The sequence below is a fragment of the Onychomys torridus genome, chromosome 13 (genome assembly GCF_903995425.1).
Source record: "Onychomys torridus chromosome 13, mOncTor1.1, whole genome shotgun sequence".
Taxonomy (NCBI): Eukaryota; Metazoa; Chordata; class Mammalia; order Rodentia; family Cricetidae; genus Onychomys; species Onychomys torridus.
Genome location: NC_050455.1, coordinates 62,806,616 through 62,827,956, shown reverse-complemented (window position 1 = coordinate 62,827,956; position 21,341 = coordinate 62,806,616). Strand labels below are relative to the sequence as shown.

At 45.6% G+C, this 21,341-nt stretch overlaps 1 protein-coding gene across 1 annotated transcript in view; it reads right to left on the bottom strand.

Moving 5' to 3' along the window:
• The window catches only part of Myo5b (myosin VB), a 302,139-nt gene extending 281,255 nt beyond the window's left edge, over positions 1 to 20,884 (bottom strand). Inside the window, exon 1 of the mRNA XM_036205228.1 lies at positions 20,519 to 20,884. Coding sequence (XP_036061121.1) covers positions 20,519 to 20,545 — 27 coding nt within the window. The 5' untranslated portion in view covers positions 20,546 to 20,884. The remainder of the gene's footprint in view (positions 1 to 20,518) is intronic.
• Between the last annotated feature and the right edge of the window lie 457 nt (positions 20,885 to 21,341).

Here is a 21,341-nt window from a genome sequence, read left to right as displayed (position 1 = left end):
GCCTTGTTGGAATAGGTGTGTCACTGGGGGGTGGGGGGTGGGATTTCAGAGGCTCAAGCCAGGACCGCTGTTATTCTTCCTGCTGACTGCCAATCCAGATGCAGAATTCTCAGCTCCTCCCCCCCTCACAACACTATGTCTGCCTGCATGCCACCATGCTTCCTGACATGATGACAACGGAATAACCTCTGAAGTGTAAGACAGGTCCAGTTCAATGTTTTCCTTTATAAGAATTGCCATGGTCATGTTGTTTCTATTGCTGTGAAGAGACACCAACAAGACATTTGTGTAGGGGCGGGAGGTTGGTTTCCCTGTGTAGCCCAGGCCAGTCTGGAATTCAAGACCCTCCTGCTGCAGCCTCCCATTTGCCAACACACAAAGGAAGATTTTACCTCCCTGGACACCTGTATATATTGTGGTGTCCAAACATCTCGCTGCTATGAGCATCCACCTTTAAATGGACTTATTGATCACTTATTGATGCCCCTTAAAATATATCATTGAAAGCCAAGAATAGCAGCCTACTATGAGGGTTGTTGCAGGATTATGAAATCAAAAGCAACATAGGTTACATGGTTAGACTGATCTAAAAAGAAATCAGTTTAGAAAACAATACAGTGGAAATCCTATCTTTGTGGTGTGCTCAGTGGTGGGCTCAGATCTAAAATCAATAATGTAGCAAAAGCCACAGAGCACCTAAATTCTCCTTGGAAATCTCCAGATCCAACCATTACAGCAAAATGTCTTCCTTTTGAGAAGCTTTGGGCTGCAGGAAATGGATCTCCTCCCTTTAGTCATTCTTACCCCTCATTATGCAGACTAATGTTCAACAAAAATTACTGCTTTTGCTTGGTTGGTTTATTGCCTTCCTCTGTTGTTTTTTTTTTTTTTTTTTTTTTTGGAGGGGGGGGAAGCAGTTGCTTATGTTCATCTAGCTACACTTCTGAAATGTAAATGCATCACAAGCCAGATTTTATCCAAGCCATATCATCATTACTTTTTTCCTCTCCAAAGGACATCTGTTACGGGGTAGGGACCTTTCATATTTATCCTCTCTTCCACACCTGTCTCCCTGTCAAAGCCACCACTAGCCAGAGTCCACACAAGGAACTCTGCAGAACTTCCATGCTGTAGTCTTCCTCCTGCAAACCTTTGTCTTGATAATAAAATGGAGGTTGGAAAGAGGTTAATGTAATAGCAATCTTACTATAGTACATAAAATCAATAGTGCTCTCCTTTTCTAAAGTCTCAACAATTTAAGCAACTACTTTTTGCCTATAAGACAAGTATGCATTCCTAAATACCATTTATCATCCTGGGTTAAAAAAAAAAAAAAAAAAAAAAAACCATTGGCAGCTGCTTCTTGCCTGTGTATTTCTGATTACATCTGAAGGTATGTTGAATCATGTTGCACCAAGACCACACTTAACCATCTACTTTGAAAAGTGCTGTTTTACGAGAAATGCTTAAAGGGCTTTGATACATCTGTTCAAAAGACTACCAAACATTGAACTTATCACATGAGGCAGTCATCCTTTATGGAATCAAGACCACCTTGCCCACCCACCCCAAATGGTACTGAGTCAACTCTGCTCTTTATAGCAAGCTCAAGCTAAGACCATCCAAGACAACAGCATAGTTCCAAACATCAGAGGCAGTCCTGAACAGACCTATGCAAACAGACTCTTTCATACTTCAAATATTACTCTGTTCATGGCTCTAGAGGAATAATTTCTAAAATTGTCCAAGCTCTTATACATAACAGTGTATAAACATTTTTATATTTGGATTTTTATATGCACTCATCTTTGCCTTCTTTCTTAAAAAGCATGGTAGTTTCTGCAAATTACTATTTGGTCTCCATATTTAATATTCTCAGAGTCTTAAGGAAGTGTACAAAACTTCATCTCTGTCCCATCCATCCCATCCAATCAAGCTGTCTTCTGTGGCCCCAGGCCTGGGCTAGGGAAGCGACAGCTTGCCAGGCTAAAGTGGGCCCCATTCCAGTGAATTTTGAACAACTTTGAAGCCCCCTAGAGATCTTGATCACATCACTCATTTAACTATGGTTCCTGACAAGAGGGTCCATTCTTCTAAACATTTGGAGGGAGCAGAGAAGCATGCTGAGGTCCAGAGGGTTAGGCAGGAAGAGCAAGCCAAAAAGCACAACAGAAGAGAACCGAGGAGTGCCATGACAGCCAAGTTCAGTGACTCTTCCACTAGAAGGATGCTACAATCCTACCCTTGTCATCTCTGAAAGGTACGAACACTGAAAAGATGCCTCCTTCATACACTACTCCTGGATAGCTTTTATGATATTGTCATCCTTGGGAACAAGGACTAGACCTTACTTTTCACACCCCATTGCTACACTTAGCATCAAGCAAAGTCTCGTGGGTAGTGTAGCATACAATGCTGCCTAGCCCAACAAAGCCAATTAAGACATCTCAGCTGTTGCAATAAGGCTGTAGCATGCACTGTGAGCTGGAGGTGTCATCTCTATGAACAGAGCTATATGCTCTCTACAATACGTTACCAAGTGGACAGCCCAAACTGGGATGGAGTCAAATCTACTTACTTCCCACCCATTAAATATGCAATTGAGTCAGAAAATACAGTAATGAACACTGTCAAAACTTTCCTGGCTTGGTGCCCTAAGCTACCTCTGCTCTAATCATCGATTTTTACAGTAACTCAAAAACTATGGTCTCTTAGCATGTCTAACTTACACAGTAAACAGAAAAACCTCAGATACCTAAATGTAGCTCACCAGGGAAGTGCAACCAGTGACAAGTCACAAAAAGCATAAGGTGAGGTTTTAAATTCCAGCACTGAGCCAAGTGTTTGCTTTTCTTGCATGAGACAAAGTGGGAAACATCGAGAGCCACCGCGATAATCCGGGTGGCACTTAGCTATACCATTTCAGATGCAGGCTAGTGCTGTTCCAGGTCTTTGGGTGTGTTACTTACAGCTGCAGACACTTCACTGTTCTCTGGCCAGCACTTAGCAGTTTCTGATTCCTGAGATGGTTCACACTGCAACCTGAGCACAGTTCAGACAGATGCCCTCAGCACTCGTCCCAGTAAATGAGGGTGCACATGGCTGAGTGTTGTACAATCCCGGCAGCCTGGTGAGTGGGATTTGGTTACACACTGCCAGTCACGTTTCAGGGAAATTAACACAGTGGATGGTCCCTGGAGTGTTTATCAAGGGCAGATTACAGGAGCGTAGGGAATACAAGTCGATGGAAGAGGGAGAAAGTAGAAGACCAACCAGAGAACACAGAGATGATGAAGAAGCCTATTAGAAGAGGAAATGGACAAATCCAAGAAGAAAAAGGTCTGGATTCTGTAGTGACAAATTAGGGGGAGGTGTTAGTTATTTATGTTAGTTATTATGGCGCTCTTACCCCCGCGAGGAACACGTCCCAAACACGACAAATCCACAGAAGAGCTGTTTATTAATATAGGATAGAGGATAGAGGTGACAGGCCTGTGTGAAGCACACACGTGAGTGAGGAGAGGAGAGAAGAGAAGAAGAGGAGAGAGACCTGTGCAACATGGCGCCGGCTTTTTAAAGAGTGAGCCGCACATGCGTACAGGACCGCATGTGGCTACTCCACGCATGCGCATAGATTGAATGGCCACACACGCTTTATGCAACCATGTAAAGCCACGGAGTCCTAGCCACGTGAGATGTCCTGACCTGGAAATGGCTATTTTGAACCGGAAATAACTAGGCGGTCCGCCGGGGAAGCCCAACCGTGTGGACATGTTGTGATTTCCTATCAAGAGGCAACATTGTTTCTGTGGGGTGATGGCAGGTCATAGCTTTTCTTCTAGACAGAAATATCCACCAGCTTCTGGACTAGAGATGGATGACAGGAGAAACCAGGTTTGAACCTAAGGCAGAAGGGTATGAGTTCCATTAAAAAAGCATGACCTTTCAAGGAATAATTCAGTCCAGGGCCAACCTCCCAGATCCTAGTCTGTTTTTCATTTACTTTCTGGGTAATGTTGATACACCCAACTAGGAAAACATCTCAGATACAAGCAACACCCAGACTTCACAATAAAGGAACATAATTTTCCATCATAGTAATCATCTCAGGAAGCTCCTTGGGCCAAAGGGGTTGAGAGGGCAAGCCACCTGGTTCCAAGGTAGGACCTGCTCCCAAGCAGCCAATCAAGAAGATGCCCTCAGCTGAGCACACGGCTCCACAGTAGAGTACAACGCCCTGGGTTTAATCTTGAGAACCAGAGAGTGGGGGGTAGGGGGGAGTGGCTGCTTTCCACAAAGCTTCCGAGCTTTGGTCCTTCATGATAGTCCCAGTGAATAATGAAGCCATCCTAAAAATGGAAGTAGAGATTAAGAAAGCATACTCCATCCATGGCCAAAGCTAGCAGACAGGAAAATATAGACCAAAGCATGTCACACCTCCTCATGGCACCAGCATGGCAGGAAATGCACTCTCCTGCTGAAATGATAATCAGGTACCCAGAGCCATGGCATACTTAGAATTTTCCTGGGTCCCCAATACTGGCTCTTAGGCCAATCCCTAAGAGACCTCCATCTATCTTAATGTTTTAAGCTTTTTAAGAATAGAGCCTATATCTTGAAGTGGCCTTATCTCCCTAATAGTTAAGTGCTAAGAGGTACCGTGTTCAGTTTGCTCTCTGTTTCTATGATCAGATACAACTTAGCAGAAGAAAGGATTCACACTTCTTAGTACAATTCATCATGGAGGAGAGTCAAGGCAGCAACTTGAAGCAGGGACACAGGTGAACACTGCCTACCAGCTCACTCATGCTTGGGTGACTTTCTTAAACAGCCCAGACCATCTGTGTCACAATGGTGCCATCCATAGTGGCCTCCTACATCAATTAGCAACTAAAACAGTCTTCTACAGGTATGCCCACAGGCCATTCCGATCTGAGCAATCCCTCAATGGAGACTCCCTTCTCAGATGACTATAGGCTATGTCATGTTGACAGTTAAATTTAACCAGGAGAGACAGTCATGTCAATGTGAGCAGCTCTTCTTAGTATAAAGGTGGCCCGCCTCACTGCGCACTGCAGGTCTGAGGTGACACTATCAGCCCTCCAAGGCAGGACCTTAGAAGCCTGTGTTCTCTGTATGCCTGAACAAAGACAAGCACATCGTAACCACAGAGTTTCTCCATGATACTGGTGTTTTATGAGACTAGAACACTCACCTGAAAACTGGCCACCCAGCACATAATGCGTAAACATCCAGAGCTCCTATCCTGGCCTTCATGGTGACTGTCTTAACCCCGACCAGTGGTTCTCAACCCATGGATCTCAATCCCTTTAGGGGTCAAACGACCCTTTCACAGGGGTTACCTAAGACCATAAGAAAACACAGGTATCTACATTACAATTCATTACAGTAGCAAAATTACAGTTATGAGGTAGCTATGAAAATTGGTTGGGGGTCACCACAACATGAGGAACTGTATTAAAGGATCATGGCATTAGGAAGGTTGAGAACCACTGTCCTAGACTGTGACTTTCCCAACATCTGAAGTGTCTCCTAAAGACATCACATCACCACCTAACAGTTTACCTGTTACTTTTTGCCAACAAACCTCCAAAGGTTGCATAGATTTTTAATTCATGACTTAATAGCTCATTGAAACCTAGAAGACCCATTTGCTTAGGTTGCATTTATATAGGTTGCTCTTAACCTATATTATATTTTTGTCTGTCCTTTTTCTTCCACCAGAGTACTTTTTACAACTGTAATAAAATACATAAAATAAAAACATTTAGCATCACCATTTTTATGTGTAAAATTCAGTGGCATGTACATGGTCTATAACTGTCACCTATATCTACAGCCTTCTCACTCACCATACAAAACCAAAATTCTGAATCCATTAAACCCTCTCTCCTGTTTCCAGTGACCAGCCACTGTTCTACTTTTCTCCATGACTATGACTATTCTAGATGCCTCATATATTATGTTAAATCATACAATATTCATTGTTTTATGACTGGCTTATCCCACTTTACAAAACGCCCCACACACACATCTTGGTGCAGAATGTGTCAGATTTTAAGACTCACTATCCCATTGTATCTGTCTGCTGCATCCTGTCAATCTGTCCTTGTGTAAGACACTCGAGTGGCTTCCTTACGGCCAGTGTGACTAATGCTGCTGCTCTCTAGCCTCCTTCCTCAGCTTTCACTCACGTTCACTACCAACCTCCCTGCCTGGAGTGGCAGGGATCCTCCTTCCTCTTCCCAAAGACCATTTTAGGCTACTAGGTACCATTTGATTTTTAAATCATAAGCTATTTATTAATGATATTATACTTGTCATAATATGTAGGTAATTATATGCCTCTGTATTATCTTACTCATATTTATATATAAATTTAAGTGGACCATAATCAATATAACAATACAATTCTGTGAGTTTCTAAATCTGAGTGCATAGACCACAGTTGCTCCATCCCGATGAGTGTCCTCCAACAGCCTTAGATGCTCTGTGGTTATTGGACACTGAGGATATTCAAAGTAACAGTGACTCCAGAATCACAGCTATCAAGAAGCCATACCAAACTGGCATCCAGGTCCAGCAAGATGGCTCAGTGGGTGGAACATTTGTTGAAAGTTAGTCTGACAACCCAAGTTCATCCCCTGGAACCCAAATAAAGATGGAAGAGAAAAGAACTCTGTAAAGTTGTCCTCTGGCCTCCACACAAGTTACACCCTCCATACACACTCTACAAATACACAATAATAAATCTTAGAAACTAACCCCTCCAGTGACATATCATCTTTCGTGGCAGGACATCAGACAACCCCTGCCCTCTCCGGTTTATTTTTAAATAACTTTTGACTTTTCTATAGAGAAAGCCCGTCATTCAAGCATGATGGTTCTGCCAGCAGAGATGAGAATCAAAAGGATGCCTCGTCAGATGTGAAGCCGGTTTCAGTGGCAGTACAGATGAGCTGCATCCCCCTGCCCTTGGCATCAATTCTCAGAAATGATTTCTTTGGATGTGTGGGATCCATCATACTGGTCCTAAAAACCACATTTTAAAAGCACTGCCATTATTTTGGTGCATGAACCTTGTTTCAGTCAAACACGTGCACACACAGGGCAAACAACTGATCACAAAGAAACATTAGCTTCAGGCTGAGTGGACATTCATTTTCCTTATGTTACAAACAAGCACCAGCCCTCACTAGGGAGTAGAGGCAAATTGAGAAGGCGATTAAATCTGATGAGATGAGGTCAAGCAGTTTATCTCCCTTCACCGTACTAATACTTCCTTAATACTCATTTCACACAACCAAAGAACTCAAGGTCAGAGGATCACTTTGAAGAGACAACTTGTCTTGTTTCTCACACTGGCTTTTGTATTCACGTGGATGCTGCACTGCATTTGTTACCCAAGTGATAAACATAAATGACGGTCCAATTCTTCAAATGGACACCATGATACCTACTGTCTTCTCTGAAGACAGACACAGACCCCATTGCTAATTTTTCTTCCCTGGTTTACCGTTGTTTCCGAAGGACTGCTCTGTCTCACGTGAGGTGTGGAGGTTCACATTTGCCCCTACTCTCACCGTGAAAAGATCTATAAAGTCTTATTGAGAAGCTTAATGAGACCTGGCAAGTTCACAGGGGACTAAAAGATCATGCCTTTAACACAGATGACCTGGTAAATGCAGACCAAAATTACGCGAACCATTAGAAATCAAAACCAAGGCTGCTTTATAAGCTTGCACATCCACCAGTGTTGTTTCCCTGGTATTCCAGTTTCCACCTTATGCCCTAACCCTTTGGTGTAGTAAAAAAGAAAATACATCGGGCTGGAGAGATGGCTCAGGGGTTAAGAGCACTGACTCTTCTTCCAGAGGACCTGAGTTCAATTCCCAGCACCCACATGGCAGCTCACACCTGTCTATAACTACAGTTTCAGGGGATCCCCACACCCATGGCAAAAACACAAATGCATATACAAATAAAATGAAATATATTTAAAAAAGAAAAGAAAAGAAAAGAAAAGAAAAACACCATTATCTCCTGTCTTAGTGACTTTTCTGTCACTGTGGCAAAACATCATGACCTAGGCAGTATGTGAAAGAAAGCATTTCACTGGGGATCACAGATGCAAAGGGTAGCAGAGTTTGTGACCATCATGGCAGGAAGCACCGGCAGCAGGCAAGCAGGTATGCAAATGGTGCAGCAGGCAAGCAGGCATGCAATGGAGCAGCAGGTAAGCGGGCATGCAATGGAGCAGCAGGCAAGCAGGTATGCAAATGGTGCAGCAGGCAAGCAGGCATGCAATGGAGCAGTAGCTGGGAGTTTGTATCTGACCCACAGGCACAGGGGGGAGAGAGGGAGGGAGAGAGGGAGGGAGAGAGGGAGGGAGAGAGGGAGGGAGAGAGGGAGGGAGAGGGAGGGAGGGAGAGAGGGAGGGAGAGAGGGAGGGAGAGGGGGAAAGAGAGAGAGAGAGAGAGAGAGAGAGAGAGAGAGAGAGAGAGAGAGAGAGAGAAGGAGAGAGATCGTGCTGAGAATGGCAGGGACTTTTGAAAACTCACAGCCCACCCCCTGCGACACACATCCTTTAACAACACCTCCTAATCCTTCCCCAAACAATACCACCAAATGGGGCCCAAGTATAAAAATGAGCCTCTGGGGGCTATTCTCATCCAAACCACCACCATCTGCTGACAGAGGCTCCCCACTTCCTAGACTTAGGCAAATGCCAGAGGAAATGATGGGCTTTCTGCTGGGTGCCTAAGTCAATGCCTGGCCCAAACATGACAGGAGATAAAGTTAAGGGAAAGGTGGCTCCTTTCCTTGGCAAAAGGAGTCATGGCCTATAATAGGAATGGAGGATTGCAGATTGAAGTTAAACTAAACCAATGGCAGCTGCTTCATGCCCTCAGTACTCCAAATCCCATCTTGGGAAAGTGGAGAATCATGAACATATGTTTCAGTGTATGTTTTCAATGAGAGCAATCTTCCAAATATACACATTTGACCATTAATTGCAAGCACAAAAGACAAATTACCTGTGCTTTCTAAGCTTCCTATTTGGCTTTGAAACTTCTGTTCAGCTAAGTGACTCATGCTCTTTAGCAACAGTACTTTTATATATTTTTTTCTTTTACTTTTTGAGATTATAAATTACACATTTCTCCCTTCCTGTTCCTCCCTCCAAACTTTCCTCAATCTCCTTCAAATTCATGGCCTCTTTTTTCACTTTTTCCCCGCATATTATTTGTATATACATATAGATTCCTAAAAGTAACGTGCTTCGTCCTCAAAATGTGACTTGTATGCATGTTTTCTGGGCTGACTGTTCAGCACTGAACCACCAATCAGTGTGGTCTTCCCTGGGGACAGTGCTCAGCTTTACTCAGTTGCCTATAGGTCTGTGTGTGGGTTTGCGGCCTCGTGGTCTTTCCCCTATCCACTTTGGCATGTCTGTTGGTGTCGTCCTTGTCAGCTCATGCTTGGGTAGACATGTTGGTTGAGCCTTTATGGGTGCAGCTTCTGATATTACTGGGACACGCAATCTCACAGGAAACTCCCTGATCCTGACTCTTATGATCTTTCTTTCCCCTCTTCTTCAATGTCTCTTGAGCCTTAGGTATGGGAGTATTTTGTAGCTATCCATTGGGACCGAGCTCCACATCTTTTGTATTTTGATTGGTTGTGGTTTCATGTCTCAAAGAGAAGTTTCCTTCATAAGTGAAGACTACATTAATTTTGTAGTGCTTTTATATTTAAGTAACAGATGATGTGCAGTAATAAGGCAGTAATAAACCTGTGAACACAATGGCCAGATTAGTAGACTGCCAACAGTACGGTCCTTTCTGCTCTCCTGCCCACCTCCATCTCCCAACACTCCAGGATCCCTCTCCCTCATATCCTCATAGTTTTACCATGTGCCTATCTTTCAACAATATTTTCCATTTTGTTTCAAAATTCACAAAACAATGTTTGTTCTTCTCTGAAACATTTTAAACAATGCTGAGCATCACAGGGAAATGAGGTAATACGTGGTACCAATGCATCACCTGGCTGGTTTGGGCTACACTGAAGATATAGCTGGGGTAGTTGGGGATAGTTGGGAGTGAATAGTCAGTGTGTGCAAAGATAAATATAGTATAATTTACAATTTCAAATATGTTCCCCTATCAGCTTCACTGTGATACCCAGTATCCAGGTTGCAACATGAGTAGATTCAGCATTCTATTGCCTAGCATCTTTTCCATGCCTCTTTTCGTAGAGTCAGTCTCAAACCTAGGGGACTTGAACTTCTTGGTATCAAAGTTATAGTGAAGACTTTGAACTTCATGCAGAAGGCTCCCAGTGTGTTCTTTCTCCTCTTATGATTTCATGTCACAAAGCATTTGAGTCTTACAATGGCAAAAACTATCAATATCTTTAGCTTTTCAGCAATAACAAGAGTTAGAGTCTATGTCACAAGTGGAATTGAACAAAAGAAGGCAGTCCAGTAGTTCAAGGTTGGCTTGCAAGACATATTGAGATGCAAGGAGGGGAAGAGGAAAAAGCAACTTTAAAGAACTTCAGGTCTCAACTATTAACCTAGTGCTGAGATGGACACTTTGATCATTCTCAAAGGTAACAATTTAGCAAGGTACCAACAGTGCCTAATCTGCACTGCAGTCTGGACAACTTGAAGATTGCATCTGGTATCCAACTTAAAATGCTGAATTAGAGGATGCTTCGCGAGTGCTTTAACAAATCCACCAGTACGTCAGTGCTACATAGGGAAACTTAGGGTCCTGGTAGACACCTGGGAAGCTCTCTCCTCATAATCTAAAGGAGCCTTGTCTGAGATGATCACATCTTACAACATCCATGAAGGGTGCATGCTCACCTCAAACATCTGTTAGCCAACAGACAGGCAGCAGGGCACACCCTCAAACACCTGAAGACTTTTGACGAAGTCGGGTGGATGGGGATGGTTTCCAGGAGTCTTCAGAGACTTTATGCACAAATCATTTCCTGATGCACCACTGAAGGGACAGATACTGCAGACACAGCAGAGCAGTGGGCAAAAACCCTGCCTGGGGCACACGATGTAAGCCTAGGATCTCCTGCTTATTAAACAGGGAGGCCACAAATCAACATCTCAGTGCTGTTGAATGAGCTAATACACAGTGCAAAGAAGTGACCTGGCACAAAAGTACTCCACCACGGTCCTCAGAATGAGTCACTTCCCCCCCTCCCAAAGGTGTAAATCAGAACAAAAGGAAAGGAAAGCACATGCCACGCTGCTGCCTTTAGTATTTTTGATGCTGGACATTCTGGTTTCTATGTTTCCTTCTAGAAATGAAGTCACTTAGCAAAAGAAGCTATGAATAACAATTAATATAGGGGGGGGGAGGAAAATGTTCGTGAACATCAAGCATATGAAAGATGTTCAACCTTCCAAAGGAAGTCAACTGTAAGACATGAAACTTAGTAAAAAGACCTGAAAAAAGGAGTAATGGCCAGAGCTTATTTCTCCAGGGTGGAGAAACAGATGGAAGATGCTGGCCCTATGCATAATGGCTATAGACTACATGCCAACCACTTCATCTTCTACATTTTAATACAAATTTAATGTGTTACAAGAACTTCCCCTACAAAACAGTATCAGCTTTAGTGTTCATCAAAATGAAAATAGGTAGACTCTATGGAACATCTACTATAAAGTGTGGTGGTTGGACTAAGAATGGTCCCTCTGTTGCTTCACCACCAGGGAGTGACACTATCTGAAAGGATTAGCAGGTTCAAAAAAGGTGTGGCCTTGTTAGAAGAAGTATGTCATTGGAGGTGGGCTTTGAGGTTTCAAAAAGCCCATTCCAAGCCCAAACTCACTCTCTTTCTGCTGCCTGTGATCTAGATGTAGAAGTCTCAGCTCCTTCACCAACACTATGTCTGCCCACATGCTGCCATGCTCCCTGGCATGATGACAATGGACTAAACCTCTAAAACTATATGCCAGCCCCAGTTAAATGCTGTCTTTTATAGAGTTACCACAATAATAGAAAACCAACTTAAGACAGAGGCTGGTACCAGGAGTAGGGTATTGTTGTGACAGACCTGGACATGCTGCTTGTTGGCAGAATGTGGACTTCGAGATTTTGAATTAGGAAAGCATTTGAATGTTTTAAGTGGGGCTCCATGGGCCATACTCATAGGAGTGTGAAAGACAGTGGTACTAAGAGCAATGTAGATTATGACAGCCCAGCTCAAGAGGTTTCAGAGGAGAAGAATATTAGTAAGTGGCCTAGAGACCATTCTTATAATATTTTGGTGAAGAATTCTGTTGCTTTCTGCCATTGTAGGGTTTTGGATTAATGGCATTACAGAGGAGATTTCAAGACAACATATTATTAACTCTGTCATGTGGTTATTAATGGTCACTTTTATGCAGATCTGTAATGAAAAGGAGCAAGCTGAGCGAGGAAAAGTACAAAATTCAGTCTGAGGAGAAAAGGAGAACCAGGAAGTGTAATAGAGCTGAATCCAGTGCTCAAGGAGATTTAAAAGTTTAAAGAAAAGCCTAATGCTAAATGGGACAGAGGGAGTGGTAACCGCAGGGCAAGACCCTATCCAGCTAAACTTTCAACTTGTGAAAATGAATTTTTTTTTAAAGCTTAAAGAATGAAGGAAACCATCAAAAACAGAAGGCTGATGCAAATGCATGGTTGAAGGAGCAAGCTCCACCCACAGCAAGCAGAACTCCGCAGTTTCTGCCATGTGTGGTTCTGGCTTTAGAGTGAAGGATACAAGAGGGGTTGTGGAATCTCCCTCCATGGTTAAGGAAAGCTGCTGAGGTCAGGTGTGTGTGAGGGGTGTCCCTGCATGGAGGCCCAGAGAGGCCTTTGTGTGAAGCTGAGAAGGAGAAGCCAGGATTGCCTTGGAGACCCCAAGATGTTGAAGATGCCAGAACTACAGGATACCAGCCTAGGAAAGCTACTAACAGGGAGTGGAACCAGCCCAAGAGAGAAGTGTGTTGCAATCAACAAAGCTGAGAGGAGCTGGAGATCTGAAGAGCACTTTGACATCAGACATGGAGATGCTGGTTTTGATCCAGTATTTCCTCACCATGGTCCCTTTTTCTCCCTTTTAGAATGGTAATGTATATTCCATTGTATGTTGAAGTATGTGATCTGGTTTTTGAGATTGATTTTTATAGGGGATTACAGTTAAGAGATTGCCATGAGTCTCAGAAGAGACTTTGAACTTTTAAACATTGTTGAAACTATAATAGACTATGAGGACTTTTGAAGCTGGACTGAGTGTAGTTTTGCATTATAAAATGGTTACAAGCCTGTGGAGGCCAGGCAGTGGAATGTGGTTTGAGTAAGAATGGCCCCTATAGGCTCATAGATTTGAATATTTGATCACCAGGGACTGGCACTATTTGGAAAGGATTAGGAGGTGTGGCCTTGTTAGAGGAAGTGTGTCACTGGGGGTGGGCTTTGAGGTTTCAAAAAGCCCACTCCAACCCCAGAGTTGGAATGCTGCCTGTGGGTCTGGATGTAGAACTACTCTTAGCTACCTCTCCAACACCACCAGGTCTGCCTGCATGCTGCCATGGTAATAATGGACTAAACCTCTGAAACTGCAAGCAAGCCCCAATCAACTGCTTTCTTTTAATAAGAGTTGTTGTGGTCCTGGTGTCTCTTCACAGCAATAGAACTCTAAGACATAAGGTCATATTATACAGCCACTAAAAATAATAAACATTGGCCAGGCATTGGCACACTTGTAAATCTCAACACACAGGAGCCGAGGCAGGGAGTTAAAGTCCATCCCAGGCTGCATAGCAAGTTCCTCGTCAACTCAGAAATACAGCAAGATTCTGTCTCAAGCAAACAGGAAGAGTAGAACTGCCTTTGTGTCTCAGGAAAAGCAGCCAAACATTAATATTTAGAATATTAGAATAAAATGTAAAACTTGGGTTTGCTTTTTAAGTACATGCTGTAACTCTAAAGCAGCTTTGCCCAACCATAAACAAAGTGGAAAGCAGACAACTAGAAATGTAACTCAATAGTGGAATCCTTGGTGAGTATGCCCAAGACCGAGCACTGAAAAATATAATAATAAAAAGCACAACGCAAGTTACAGATGCAAGTTATAAAAGAGCATTTTCTTTTCTTTTTGAGATAGGGTTCTAACTGTGCAACCCTAGCTGACCTGGAACTCCACCTGCCTCTGCCTCCCAAGTGCTGGGATTAAAGGCATGTCCCACCATGCCCTGCAAGAAGTATTTTCTAATAACCATCTTAGGAAAAAATAGGTCAATTAAAATATTTTACCCATACATAAAATTATCATTTCAATGCAAGTGGTAACTTAAAGGAATTTTTATCATCAATTTCGGTGGTAAGTCTTCGACATCTGGTATTTTACTCTTACAGCCAATCCCAGCTCGGACCAGCAACTTTTCTAGTGCTCAGTAGCCTCATGTGGCTCCTCTCCCAGACAATACTGATCCAGAAAATGCACATAAGTTAATAGTGGCTGCTTCAGTGACCAGGGCGAAGGGCCTTTGTCTTTCTTGTGAATTGTTGCAATAATCATTTCAATCAGGGGATGGGGGAATAGTGTGAAAAATGCTTTTTAATTTTCTTTTTAAAGCTTCAATTTAAAACTTCCTCCCCTGGGAAGGGGACTGGAAACTCTAAGCCATGGTGGTCTACACCATTTGTGCTTGGCAAATGAGTTCTATTAGTAGCAAGGGTTGGAGGGAAAGAGCCATGGCCCTGTGACCAAAACGGCCACCCAGCACTTTTAATTAGAGGAGAAGCAAACTCAAGAAGGGTTGCCGTGGATGTGTGTGCTGGAAATGGGACAGGGATTAGGACATGGTCTTACAGTGACCTCCTCATGATGCAGTTTTTCACAGACATCATGACTTAGAGAAATACCTACTTCAAGGCATCAGAGCTGAAAATCTCAAAGCATAGTATCTAGGGTGGTCCCCATCAAGATCATGGCCACAAAGGCCAGGCTGCCCCACATCAAGGCACAGCCCTTATTAACACGGCACTATGAGACAGCTGCATCTTCCCAAAGAGGTTTCCAGATACTGTCTATAGCATGCAATCTCAACTCTGATCTCTCTTCTAAACTACTGACATTTTAGGTCATTTTCCCTTATAACAAGAGTTATCCTTGCACTGGCCTGATTTGCATCATCTGTCAATTCTCGAGCTGAAACCTGAAGACTCTCATAGCCTCCCTTTGCTCCTCATAACTACACACCAAGGCTCAGGCTCAGGCTCAGACTCAGGCCTCGAAGAAGAAAGAGCAGCAGCAAGTACACCTGGCACCCGTATCTCAGTTTTTACATTCCATTCTTCTGTTTTGTTTTTCAAGAGAGGGTTTCTCTATGTAGCCCTGGCTGTCCTGGAACTCACTCTGCAGAAAAGGCTGACCTCAAACTCAGAGATCCACCTGCCTCTGCCTCCTGAGTACTGGCATTAAAGGTGTGTGCCACCACCATCTGGCCTTAAGTTCCATCTTTTAAGGGAAACTGACAGATAGCACCCAAAGGACCACTGGTTCCAGGCCACCTGCAGTTGGGAACAGAGGTTTAAAAAAAGAAAAAGAAAAAGAAAAAAGAAAGGACTCTGAGCTACAAATGGCAGGGAGAAACCAATATGTCAGACAGACAGACTACCCTGGCTGGGGTGAGGTGGGTGGATCAAAATGCCTTTGCCTTGCACAGGCCTCACTAGAGAACCCACAGAAGCCAAGTGACTTAAGCTGCCTGGCATATGCCTCTAAGGGCACTGTGAACTATGCACTAATTTGGGTTCCTAGAAGCATTTCTGCCCCAGAGATGTGTTGGTGCAGTGTGCTGCAGGGAGTGAGGCCAGGGACAGAAAAAGGGAAGGACCAAAACCAAGTGTAATACTGAGAAAAACCCCAACAGACCAACCCTGCAAAAGAATTCCGGAACAGCGCAGGGCGTCTCTTAAGGGAATTACAAGTCCCCGGGTATTGGGGGTGGGATAACACGGTTACCCTCCCACTATTCACAGACTGGCCCCCTGTATGGAGGATCTGAACTTTCGGGCTCCTGGGAAAAAACAGTTATAGGAAGTACTGTCTAAGTAGCACAGGAGGAGGTCATTGAGAGAACCAAGCAGCCAATATGGAAGAACGAAGGTGACATGGACAGCATCTGCTACTAGGGATCTTCAAGAGCTCTTCACGGTCTGAAATACCATCTCTTTTCAGATGAAGGACGACACAGATGACAAGTGTAAGGCCGGAATCATCTTCCAGTGATGTGGGTGGGCACAGTGAAAGCAGGAGGACCAGAATTGGGGGAAACCTGTGTACTTGCGATCCAGGCAAAAGAAAGCTAGAGGGCACCTTCCTAAATCCCATGAATTCTGTTCTTCCAAGGAGTAGCATTCCCATGAGAACTCTCAGTAAAGGCTCCTGGTTCAAAGGTGATACTCACAAGGTGTGCCAGCCAATAGTGCAAACTGCAGCAGCCCTCAGAAAGCCTCTGCTGGGGCTGAGGTGTTCCGTGGTAGAGCTCCTGCCTGGCAGAAACGAGGCCCTGGATCCCACCCCAGCACTGGAGGGAAATGAAAACATATACGTACACTGAATTTTGCATTAGACTGTGGAGATACAACCTGTCATTTAAAAGCTTAGCAAGAAAAGGGATGACCTGAGTACTGCCTTAACACCAGTGACCTCCCAGTTAGTCTGCAACTATAATCAAAGTAGAAAACACAAAATGTCTTTATTTAAAGTAACTAAAAAGCAGTGTTTACATTTTCTATCCCGTTGTTGGTTGTTTTTGCTCTTTACTCTTTTGGCTCTTTGGGGGGCCTGCCACACCCAGCTCCCAAATAAATCACACGGAGGGAGGCTTATTGTTACTTATGAATGCCTGGCCTTAGTTGGCTTGTTGCTAGCCAGCTTTCCTTAACTTACATTATCCCATCTACCTTTTGCTTCTGGACTTCTACCTTTCTCCTACTTCAGCAATCTGACTTTCACTCTTCCTCCGTGGCTGGTGGGGTGGCTGGGTGGCTGGGTGGCTGGCCCCTAGTATCCTCCTCTCCTTGTTCCCTTCCTCTTTCTTCTTTTCCTCCCAGAGTCCTCCTTCTATTTATCCTCCCCACCTGCCAGCCCCACCTATCCTTGCTCCTGCCTCACTATTGGCCATTCAGCCCTTTTATTAGACCATCAGGTGTTTTAGACAGGCACAGCAACACAGCTTCACAGAGTGAACAAATGCAGCATAAAAGAATGCAACACATCTTTGCATCATTAAACAAATGTTCCACAGCATAAACAAATGTAACACATCTTAAAATAATATTCTACAACAGTGTCCAGAATAACCCTCTATAGGTTGTATGACTCAGTCTGAGGGGAAGAGGCCATGCATGGTTTAAGATCAGGCTGTCTTCTGCAATCATTCACATCCCCCATGCTAGCACATGCCTGGGCTTCCTTCTGGGACCTGCATAGATCAAGCCCACGTTGTCTTTTCTAGGGGCTGGAAAACCAAGCACTGACATTCGTCATAGAGTGAGCTCTTGTGACAACAGAGCCGGTCCACTCCACCTCTCTGACTCACCTTGATGTCACTCTGAAAGCGTCTAGCACTAACTCATTTTCTTTTTCCGTCCTCACTACAAAGAAAGCAATTCCTCAAAGGTAAGAGGCTGGGTTTTCTAAAAACAGAGTGTCTTTGTTAATGAGACATGCCCTTCAACAGTGAGAAAAATCAACAGTAACACACACACACACACACACACACACACACACACACACACACTGTACATGAGCCTACAGCTAAAGAGAGAAATGGAGTGAAGGGGGAAGTTTTTGAGTAACCAGAAATATACCAATATACTAAGTTATTACCCAGACTATTTAATGCCCATAGGCTATGTACATCTTATAAAATGTTTTATGCTCCAATAACATCTCCCAACTAAGGCTATAGGTGTAATCAATAAAAGGTTATAAAATTTTCCATCCCAAATATTTTAAAATGCTGTTGGCATACTGGGTATTTCCATCATGCATAATAAATATATTAAGGTGTATGTCTCAACCCAATGTTGGACACATGAGGAAAACTCATTCATGCCCTATCTCCCAAACAGGACAACAGGTACGTCTCGTATAATTTATGATCAACTCACATCCTGTAAAACAGGCTGAGAGTAGTGCTTCAAGCCCAAGAAAATCTCCTTGACTTCAGATCTCAATTTCAATAACTTACATTTTTCAACAAATAAACATCCGAGAGCCACAGAAAAGACTTAGACATACCGCTAATGGCAGAACTCTGTTTTTTGCTTTAATGATTCCAAACACTCACACCAATGAAGATACTTGACTTAACTAGTTCTTTCGGGACCTGTTTGTCTTTAGATGGATAACTCAAGAGAAAGTACACTGAAAACATTTCAAGTTTAGACTCCCACTAATTTACCATCCCTATTAGCATGCAATATATTTTACATCTAACTAAACATCAAATTGTTTCCCCTACAAGTGGTCTACTGGAAAAGAAATTTGGTATTAAGGTTTTATTTTTCAAAACTAGATCTCCAAAAACTCGGTGTCTCCGGTAAGTCATTAGCTTCATAAGGCAGCAATTAAACACTGTCTGCTCAGGAACTTCAGGACATGCCGCATGAACATGTGGAGTGGTTACCCAGCTCTCTCGAACTCGATGTAGCTCTGCACACTGTCACGGAACACAGCTTCAGCTCTGAACACTCCATCCAGCTCAGGTTGTTGGCCCCTGCCTCGCCTGGTTTCCAGCCTCCAGACCCGGCTCTGAAGAGCCTCTCTGCGCCAGAAGGCTCCTCCCTTAACTCCCACAGATAAAAGAGGTGGAGTGCATTTCCCAAGCCGGTATTGCTAAAGAGTTCCAGCCCTGGCTAGCACCTTCCTCACCCCTCTCAAAGAGACTGGTACCTATGGTGCTTTGGAATTCCTGGTGAACCCAAAGGCTATCCGAATCAGTTCAGGACTGGCCCCCAAGTCGGTGACACCCTCCTTTAGCCCTTGCTGACCCGGACCAGTCTTTTTTTTTTTTTTTTTTCCTTTTTCTTTTTCTCTCCCACACTAAGATAGGCGGTGAGCCCACGGAGCTGAAGGGCTCCCCCATGCGCTGGACACTAGCTAGCAATCTCCAGGTGAGGATGCGGAAGTTCGTCTTCCTACCCCGCCCAGACCTGTCCACAGGGCCGGTGTAACAGGAATTGCAAATTCACCTACAGAACTTGCGTACACACGGCGCTGGCATACACATATCCCTCTGCACCGGGGCGTGCAGGCAGGCAACACTGTTAAACAGGTCCCAGACACCAGACACTGGGATATATGAAACATTTTTTAAGGAACCAAGGGATGAGTGATTAAAGACCCTGACTTGTTCACCTCGCCCGGGAGCCCAGGCAGAAACCAGAAGGGTTAGGGCTGCAGAGCCAACACCTGGGAAGTTGCTGGTTGCTTTAACTACATCACCTGCCTCGAGGAACCAGGAGACTTCCTGCTGCACTTGTTCCTAATCCTGAGCGACCTTCAAGATAACTCCATCCCTGGTCAATAATTACTCCAACCCTCCCCAAATACTTGATAACCCTGAAAGAGCTGCCTCAAAATGCCCATTGTAGGCAAATTACATGTACATCTCTTCCTAGGGCTGAGGAGATGGCTCTCCAGTTAAAAAGCACTTGCATTCTGTTTTGCAGCTCTTTCAGAGGACCCTAGTTCGGGTCCCAGCACCCACTCCAGTTCAAGGGGCTCTGACGCCCTCTTCTGCCTTCAGTGCACATACAGACATGCAGGCATATATATATATTTAAAGGTTAATTTCCTTGTGATCACTAGAAACCCCTCCAGCACCTTTCTACACACACACACACACACACACACACACACACACACACACACACACACACACACGTGTGTCCTCCAGGCTCCGCGCCCCTCCCACCCAGCTGGCTGCCGGTCCCTCTCCACTCCCAAGTTCAGACTCCCTCTGGTCTCCACGCGCGAAAGGCCAACTGAGGGGCGCTCGGCACTGCAGGGGACCTGGAATAGGGTCCATGAAAGACAAATGGGGCCGCCTGCCAGGTGCCTCGGTGGAAGCTGGTGTCCTGCCCCGGCTCCCTGCGGGCTAAGACACTCCTGTGGCTCCAGGCTCTCAGCCGGCGACGGAGACCCGGAGAGAACGAGAAAGGAAGGGCGAAGTGGAAGGTGGCGACAGCCCCCTGCGTGGGACGGAGCTGCGCCGCTGTGACAGCAGGGGGACTCTGCGGGGCGGCCAGTCGGTGCGGCGCACTCCTGGAACACCCAAACTTTCTCCGCCACCCAAGTTGGGGGTGCCGGGGACCGAGACCACAGAGACGCTGGCAGGGGCGTCCGAGAACCGTGGGGAAGGCGGCCCCGAGCGCGCCGCGCCGCACCTGTGTCCCCGGGGCCGCTCCGGGCCCGCACTCACCCGGGTGTAGAGCTCGCTGTACGACATGTCCCCGCGGGCCGAGCCGGAGCCCCGGGCGCCTCGCGGGACGCTGGGTCGGGGCTGCGCTCTGAGGCCCGGCTCCTCGCTCCCCCGCGCGTTCTCGGGGCACGGCTGGTGCAATCTTCCCGGCCGGGTCCCAGTTCCTCCGCGCTCCTTTCTCGGGTGGACCGACCTGCTGGCGCCGACGCCCGCTCGCTCCGGCCGGGACGACCTTTACTCCCTGGGCGGCGGCAGAGCTGGTGCGGCGGCCAGGAGTGGCGGGAGGGCGGGGAGAAGGCGCGCCGCGCTCCCGGCTCAGGTATGGAGAGGAGGCGCGGACTCGCGGCGAGGGAGGGAGTGGACGGGGTGGAGAGGGTGGGGGAGCCCCGTGCCTCTCCGCGGGCGGCCGCCGCTGCCGCCGCCGCCGCCGCCGCCGCCTTTAAGCCCTCTGCGCCCCCGCCGCCACCGGGTCCTGGGGCGGGGGGCGGGGCCGGCGCGGAGCGGAGCGGCGCCCCCTGCTGGCCGCCGGGCGAAGGCCGCACAGGTGCGAGCCGGGTGGCGCACCTGCCGCCCCGCGCTGTCCTAACCGTCTGGGCAGAGGATGGGCGAAAGTGCAATGGAGACCGGAAAAGAGGGAAGCAAAGAAACTGGGAAGTTAGGAAGGGAGAGGAAGCTATCTGCGGCTGGACGGCCTTTTCCTTTTTCTCTCGGTTTTATATGCTTGTACTGAACGTTTTCTTTATTAAAACCTAATTATGTCAGAATTCTCTACTAAGGTGCTTTTTGATGCACACCAAAGAGCACCCTCACCAAAATGAACTCC